General features: G+C 34.3%; 1 protein-coding gene across 1 annotated transcript; it reads right to left on the bottom strand.

The window, feature by feature from the left end:
• Positions 1 to 992: 992 nt before the first annotated feature.
• On the bottom strand, positions 993 to 5,273 carry LOC121990361 (probable 3-hydroxyisobutyryl-CoA hydrolase 3). Its single transcript, XM_042544503.1, has 14 exons — positions 5,148 to 5,273; positions 3,691 to 3,771; positions 3,241 to 3,309; positions 3,050 to 3,113; positions 2,861 to 2,940; positions 2,679 to 2,762; positions 2,528 to 2,612; positions 2,348 to 2,433; positions 2,105 to 2,226; positions 1,956 to 2,016; positions 1,733 to 1,831; positions 1,494 to 1,595; positions 1,370 to 1,411; positions 993 to 1,256 (listed from the first exon to the last, which is right to left on the bottom strand). The coding sequence occupies exons 1-14, from the start codon at positions 5,184 to 5,186 to the stop codon at positions 1,116 to 1,118; spliced, it is 1,155 nt and encodes a 384-aa protein (XP_042400437.1). The 5' UTR covers positions 5,187 to 5,273; the 3' UTR covers positions 993 to 1,115.
• Positions 5,274 to 8,447: the final 3,174 nt, after the last annotated feature.

Here is an 8,447-nt window from a genome sequence, read left to right as displayed (position 1 = left end):
ATATCTTAGTTCCCGTTCAGCCTGACGTCACTTATGAGGAGATTCCGGTATGGATTTTAGACCGGAAAGAGCGTCAGTTGCGGACAAGACTATCCGGCTGGTTAAAGTCGGATGACAGCATCATTCGGACGAGCAGGCTACCTGGGAGCTCGAGGATACTATTCGAGCTCGATACCCCCATCTTTTTACTTGAGGTATGTGATTTAATTTACCGTTAAGCATTTATATTGTTTAGCTTTTGCTAGTATATGTTGACGGTAGATAACGAAATTTGGGGACCAATCTTTAAGAAATGGGTAGAGTTAATGTTTTATATATAGCATAAATAATTCATTTTATTTAGTTATTTTAGCATAGTAAGATATGAAAGTCCTTCGGAGTTAAAGCGATGACAAACCTTTAAGAATAATTGTGATATTCATTATCTTATTAATTTTAATATCAGTGTCCTAAACTAATGCCCTTAAGAAAATCAGAATTTATGAAAAGGAATGTACAAATCGACAACCATCTCCAATCCTTGTGGGCACCTAGAGGAGGCAAAAGTGGCTGCAAACCACAATTTAATTCGATAAACACGGTTACGTTTGTGATCCAACTAGGGCATGGACGAACATTATCGAGTACAAACCTCTGCCACAAGGGCATGGATTCCTGCGACCAATGGCAGCAATGATAGGGCTACAACCATGGCGGTTAACGATCCAAGAGGTGTGGCCATGCTCTATAAAGAACAACAAAGGTTGCAACATCGAGCGACAATAATATTTGTTGAGAAGACAGCAACAAGGATCACTTTTCTGGTTGTAATCTAGAGCATCGTAGGCTAGCCGAGGGAGAGATCGAGAAAGAAAACATCGAAGAGCAGATGGAGACTTGGCGAAATATATGAGCTCTTAGGACATCTAATTACGCCTATATTAATGACCTCATCTACTAAAATTAAGCCTTGGGACCTTTGGTACTCCTTCTGAACTCTTTGTTGCAGATAAATGAATAACAGTCATTGTTTGTCATTGCATATTTTATTCAAATAATAACAATACAGATAAAAACTAACTGTCGTTTACTTGCTTATTTTCATTCCTTTTATTTCTCTTTAAGTAAACGAGACATTAGAGTTTAGCTCTCAGTCCTTTTTCACGCATGTCTCTAGGAGGAAGTTGGAGTTCTTTCCAGCCTTCAATCTCAGGTATCTTTGTCAGATATTTCTCCACCATATCATTGCTCACCAGTTCCAATTTCGAAGGCTCCCACTGTCAAGTATGATAACAAAATGATAAAAGAAATTAATATGAAAAAAAACAAAAATATATGTGAAAGTTATTTAGAAGAATTTTGGTACAACTTGTGTACGTAGATATATCACCTTTGGTTTATAATTTTTCTCCAATAGTGTTGCCCTAACACCCTACGTTCAACAATATATCAACACTTTTTTTCAAAAATGAGAAAAGAGAAATAAACTCTATACAAGGTAAATTAGTGAATACCTCAAGTGAGTCGTTTGACACTGTTCGTCGAAAAGAATGAGCACATATTCTACTGTCCCGAATTAAGCACTCTTCTAGTGGTTCAAATCGACCTTTTCTAACCTATGAATTAGGGTTAGAGATATGAAATTTCATTAGTTATATGTATCTTTTATATCGCTTGTCCTTTTCTCTCTTTACCTTCATCCAAGTAAATAAACTCTTAGAAAAAGAGAAAAGGAAGATAATAGATAATTTACCGACATAAGGAAGATCTTGAGATTTATTGGTGATGCTGCCTTCATTGATCTTATTGACTTAGTAATCCACTCCTCTTTCAAAGTTGCATTCTCATGTTCCTAAACAATCATAAATAGGAAATAATGAATACATATCTTTATTTAAATTATGACTCAATTAACAAGGTATATATACAAACATATACATGCATAAATAAATACATGTGTTGTGTTGTATTCTTACCAAAGAAGATAAGATTTCTTCTACTGTTTGTTTTGAGAAAAAGTGGTTGATAACGTCGAGCCTACAAAATGATATAAATAGAAACACATTGAATATATATATTTGTGGGAAATTAAACGAAAATGTGTATGTATTGAGGCATGGTTCACCTATGAAGAACACTGTCTTCTTTCAATAGCACTGGCTGAGTATATTTGCTAATAATTCCCTGGATTGTATTTGGTTCAACAACATCCACCTCATATAATGATTTCTCCAACAAAATTAAATTCTATTCATTGGTTAGAAATAATAGTGTAAGGACAATGATGTTCAAAATAGATTCTGATTTTTGTTTAAGGAAAAAAAAAACAAACTAGCATATTCTTTTTTGGAAAAACAAGATAGAATACTTTTGAAGGAACAAAGTGAGTGGCAAGTCCACATGCTACCATCTCAGCACCATTCAGTCTTGCACCAGTAAGGCCAAGATATTCCCCTAAAATGAACGATCACAAAGTCCAAATATCATAATATTTTCAATATAATCACAAGGCATATTTAAATGATAGAGTTGTCCGCAAAGTGATAACCATAGAAGCCTGGAAGACTGGAAAGAAAATAAGATGCTCCAACATCTGGATAATGGCCTATAGCTGCTTCTGGCATTGCAAAAACCTAAAAGCAAATACAAAGCACCTGTTCAGAACTATAAATCTTAGCATAAATGCCGATTGATCATACCGTGTTTTCGGTAACGACTCGGTATCTTGCGTTCATAGAAAGTCCAGCACCACCTCCCATCACTGCCCCATTGATCAGGAAAACCTTCAAGTAGAAATTTGCTCAACTTGATATGTTACAAAACATATTTGGAGATAATTGTTTCAGTAAGCCTATTGTTATATCTGATATGAGCAACTCACCAGGGGCATAGTGTATGTTGCCACTAGATAGTCCAAGGCGAGTTGCTTTTGATAAATTTGAGTTGCTAGTGCCCATTCACCTTCTCATATTTAGGTTAACAATTAGTTGCTCTTATCAAATTTCAGATAAAAATGAATATTACAGTATCACAAAAGCTTCCAGATAAATATAACCAGGTTGAATAATACCTCTGTGCAAGCAACGATAGTATTCAATAACATCTCCTCCAGCACAAAATACTTTTCCATTTGCCTTTAATCCATGATGAATTATTAAGAAATTAGACACTTATCTATAGTGAATTTGACTTTGAGAATAATAATATTTTTTTTTCATAAAAGAAGTTGAAAGTTCAAAGAAGAAAATGGATTGCATGTACCTTTACGATTACCAACTTAACAGCAGGATCATTTTCCAACTTCTGGAACTCCTCGGACAATTGTAAAACCTTAAAAACAAGATTTGTTTTTGAAAGAAATCAGAAACCTAATTTAACGTGAATCACAGATTAAAATCAAAAAAGAAAAATAACAATGGTATATTTATTGGCAATATTTTAGCCGAAATGTATGAGTAAATAAGTAAATTTATCTATAAAATGGTTTGATATTTATGTAATGGTGTTTGGAGTTCTAGAAACTATCGGTACTAACACTTGGGCAACTTATAAATGGAATGCTTTTAAATGTTTTAAATTGGATGGAGATAAATAAATCAAACTTTTAATTGATTTGTTTTGCTTAATTTTAAAGCATTAATAATGGCATGTAATTTATCAAAAATAATATTTTTAAATGGCTTGTACAATTGAGACTAAGGATGAACGAACCATTTGATAGTTCAGGGCGTTCAATTTTAGGGGCCTATTTAGTATCAGTGTCTTCACATGAGAGTTTCCTTCCACCAAAACCTTGCAAAAAGTAGAAACAAAAGGTTAGAAATTTTAAATAAATATAAAAATATACAATAATAACCAAGGGAATTAATGCTTTAATTTATTGCTAATTTTCTTATATATCCTCGTATATGCAATAACTTGAGAGCTATTGATTTCAATAGCTAGACTCCTTTTTCTCTTTGAAAAAAAAATGTATATATTATATACAATGAAGAATCTAATTATTGTTGTTATTTGAGATACTATGCAGATATGTTATGTTATATGGAATTGAATATTGAGCTATGACATGAATATATAAATAGAAGATTAGAGTTGAAGAGATTATGATATTAAAATGGATGTATGGACATATAAGGATGAATAAGATAAGAAATGAAAATATTAAAGAGAAAGTCAGGATTGCACCTATTGAGAGAAAACTATAGGAGACATGTTTAAGATAGTACAGATAGGTACTTAGATGACCAATAAATACTTCAATTAGGTCAAATGAAAATATAATAGATGTTCATATCAAATGAGAAAGACCTAAAAAGACTTAGTTAACAATAATAAAACATGACAAAATTTATTTAAATGTAAATAATGATATAATAGGAGATAGAGCATAATGATTTAGAAGGATCCAAATAGTCAACCCCATCTAGTGGGATAAAACTTGATTATATTATTATTATTGTAGAATTAGAAATACTATACAAATTAAGGGCAATCACTTTATAATGAGATATATTTGAAAAGCTAGGAAGAACACAAAGGGCAATCACGTTATAGTGGATCAGATAAACAAAGTTAGGTAGAACATATTCGTCATGATATTTATTTTTTATTATATTAATTTATATTATTTTATATATTATTTTATTTGAAAAATAACACCAAAATAAACATATTTATATTGTGATTATTAAATTTTTTATGCCTAGAAAGTGGAGAATATGTTTTGCTCAAAACACAATTCAACAAAACTAACATAGTGTTGTTTAAACCCTTGTTAATTCATATTTGCTAAGCAACAAAAAACACAACAGAACTAAAAATTCAAAAAGAAGTTACTAGATAGGGTTTTTTTTTTTTTTTTTTTTTTTACAATGATATTTTTCCTTTATTTATTTGGACAAAAGAAAAGCTGGAAAAAGATTAAACCATTATTTCTCTCTGAAATTAAACAAACAAATTTAGTTTAGTTGGTGTAGACATGTCCAGCACTGTAAGATCTCATCTAATTTATACAGTATTAATTAGAACAGCAGTAATATACAAGTGCTTCTCTTAGTTACTTCTTGCAATCTAAAAATACATGCTTAACACTCATTATAGCAGCTAATTGAGGGCCAAAGTAAGCAAAAAGAAATGAATGAAGTTGCAGATAAAAATATATATACCTGATCATCCTCGTAATTTGAAGATTTATTTGTAGCCATATCAACTAAAAAACAAAGGAGAAAAAAAAGGCATGCAGTGTGTATATTGTATTAGTAAAAGGTGATGATGAGTTTTATAGAGAGAATTAAAGGCCCTCAAGTTTAGCTCTGCATATTCTTTCATTGACTGAAATGATTGCGTGCAAGGCAGGTTGTTGGATAAACATGTGAGTCATATTAACAATGGTAGTTGCAGAATGAACCATCGATAAACGCGTGTAACAAAGCAAGAAACATGTATATCTGCATTAAAATGTGCTTCTCGCACTGTTGATTTAGAAGACAATGGCATTCTTAGTCAACCAAATAAATTCTCTCACTGTTGATAAAAGATCATTTATAAGACCTTTACTTATGTGTCAAAACAGTTGGGGCCGGGATACATAATCAAAAATCAGATCTCCACTTATATGATTATCATTTATCACTGAAAAAAAAACTAATTTAGTGATGAATTTTTACAATCAAATAAATTCATCTGAAATTAGCAACGAAAATTATGACAAAAAAATATTTTGTCTCTAAATTAACAACAAAACTATTTCGCCTTTTTACCAAACCACATAACTAAGTTTCCGAAATTATCAAATCACGTACTCATTTTTCATTTTACTTGTAAAATATTGAACAAATAATAATTAAATAATAAGGTTATTTGAGAAAATAATCTTATTGGAATTTTTAAAAATTTTCTAAGGATTTTTCGGAGTTCGTATGACGTATGTTAAGGGGATGCATTTATAGGCTTAAGAAAAGTCTGTTTGGAATACCCAAATGTAGGAGTTGATTGAGTTAATAAAACCTAAGTATCAATTAAAACCTAGGTTTTTGTTTTTATTTTCGTTTCTTTTTTTTTCTTTTCCCCATCTCGCCGATCTCCTCCTCCCCTCTCCTCTTTGCACTGTCGCCGCCGCATACTCCCGATTTCCTCTCCCTTCTCCTCTCTCGCGACGTCGGGCCACCGCCGACCCTTGCCCTACTTCTCCATCGCGATTTCTCTGTCTCTCCTCCCGATTCCTCATTTTTCCCTTTCTCCGCCCGATCCCTTGCCCTCTCCCCTCTCATTGTGTCACCTCTGCTCAACACTGTCAATGCTGCTCGACGCCACGCTGCTGGCAGACACCACCCGACGTCGTGTCGCCCACAAGACAGTGTGTCACTTATCTCGGTTGCTCCGTCATTGCCGGAAGGGAGGAGCCGACACGAGGAAGAGTGGCGACTCCGTTCCCTCTCTGCCGCGACGCCGCAACACATCTCATCACCCCTCTTTATTCGCCTTGTGTAGTTGCTGACCTCCATGGCCAGACGTCGGCCGCCAACCACCTTGCCACTCTGACCGCAAGACATTGGCATCCCACTCCTATGCACCGCCACATCCTCTTCTTCCCTGCAGCCAAGCTTTTGGGTCGCCCCCTAGAGCCGCTGTCGAGCCACCTCCTTCCGATCCGACACCACCGTTCCCTCTTGTTGTGGTACTCTCTCTAGATTTGGAGAAGAGGGGAGCTCTAATTCCACCATAGTAGCATTTGGATTTCCGATAGAGAGGAAGCTACAAATCTATATTAAGGTAAAGCATGTTAGTCTCATATTGGTAGCTGATATGGGTTATGATAAGTGGACCTTTTGCAGGAGAAGGAAAGGGGATAACAAGGACAAAGAAGGCTGAAAAGGGCGAGATGAGGGTCGTCTGGAAAAGGTTTGACCAGGTAAGGGGGTCGCTACACGTATGGCCGACAGAGATCGGTCAAACGTAATAGACCGACCGAGCATATAAGTTCGGCGGGCAAAGGCTGGCCGAGGGTAAGAGACCGATCGAGCGTGAAAGTACTTATCCTTAAGCTGTCCTGAATGTTTATGTACGCCCGACTGATTAATCTCGGTCGATAATGTTAGAGTGTATACTAAAAGCCTAGCTTTTGTAAACATTTATTTGTTAAAATAAAAGAATCACATTGGTCAATATCTGCATTTATTTATTAAATGTAATTGTTCAATTAATTTATATAGTAGACAACATGGAGTGTGGTGTCACACTCAGAAGATCATGTTGTCGGTTCTCTATAAATTATAAACAGTTGCTCGCGACTAAGATAGAAAGGAACAAACTATCAGTATAGTCGTAGTATAATTAAGTATTAGTTTATCTTGACTAATAAATTACACTAATACACTTTAAGTGTATTGAGTAGGATCATTTAGGTATGTTCTTTTTGTACTGACTTAGTAAAAGAACTAAACCTTAATTATTATAGAAGTGTGTGCTCTTAATCCTAATATAATAACAAGCACATATATTTAATATTTATTTCTTTGATTTATCAAAGGGTGAGGTTTAGCTCGATAAATCAATATGTCCGATAAGTTGGGAAATGATATTACTAATAGTGTGTGTTGTTGATTATAGAAGGAATCTGTGTCCTAGTTATCTAGGTTGAGAATGCCCCCAAGAGGAGCTCATAAGGATTGCCATGTTAAACCCTGCAGGTGGACCTAGTCCAACATAACAATAAAGTTGAGTGGTACTACTCTTGGAGCTAGATATTAATTAAGTGAGTTGTCAGTAACTTACTTAATTAGTGGACATTTGTAATCTTAAACACAGGGAGACTAACACACTCATGATAAGAAGGAGCCCATAATGTAATTTGGGATTGGTGCGGTAGTGCGGTAATAACTCTCTAGTGGAATGAGTTATTATCGATGAACTTGAGTTGTGTGTTCGGGGCGAACACGGGATACTCAAGCTCATCGGAAGGCCAAAACCAATTTCTCCTCTAGGTCCCTGTCGTAGCCTCATTATAGCCTCAAGTTCATCCAAATGTAAGGCTCTTCTTGGTGTCTAAGAAGGGGGTCGGACCATTGCTTGGTGACCAAGCAATGGCCGGCCACATCCTCTTAAAAAGGGCCGGCCCTATATCTTGGTGACCAAGTTTGTAGGGGTCGGCTATAATAATTCAAAAAGGGAGGGTTGTTTTGAATTTTTAAAATATTCTCTTTGTAGAAAACTATAAGTTTTAAATGAGAGATTTTAATTTTTAAAACTTTCCTTATTTGAATTAGGCCACATGTTTAAATAGAGAGTTTAAAAGATTTTAAAACTTTCCTTTTTTAACAATCCTTATGGTTTAAGAATAAAAAGGAAAAGAAGTTTTAAAATTTAAATTTTCTATCACCGTGTTAAAAAAGGAAATTTTATAAGAGAGTTTTTAAATTTTAAAACATGGTTTTAATTTTTAGAAACTTTCCTTTTTTAACTCATAC

This window comes from Zingiber officinale, chromosome 6B (assembly GCF_018446385.1).
Source record: "Zingiber officinale cultivar Zhangliang chromosome 6B, Zo_v1.1, whole genome shotgun sequence".
Lineage (NCBI taxonomy): Eukaryota > Viridiplantae > Streptophyta > Magnoliopsida > Zingiberales > Zingiberaceae > Zingiber > Zingiber officinale.
The sequence above is the reverse complement of the archived record's forward strand: the minus strand, read 5'-3'. Positions and strand labels throughout refer to the sequence as shown.

Coding starts and splice junctions, on each gene's coding strand:
- LOC121990361 (XM_042544503.1), bottom strand. CDS start 5,186: ATGGCTACAAATAAATCTTCAAATTACGAGGATGATCAG. Junction 2,941..3,049: donor CTATCGTTGCTTGCACAGAG/GTATTATTCAAC, acceptor AAATATGAGAAG/GTGAATGGGCACTAGCAACT. Junction 1,832..1,955: donor AAGAAATCTTATCTTCTTTG/GTAAGAATACAA, acceptor ATGATTGTTTAG/GAACATGAGAATGCAACTTT.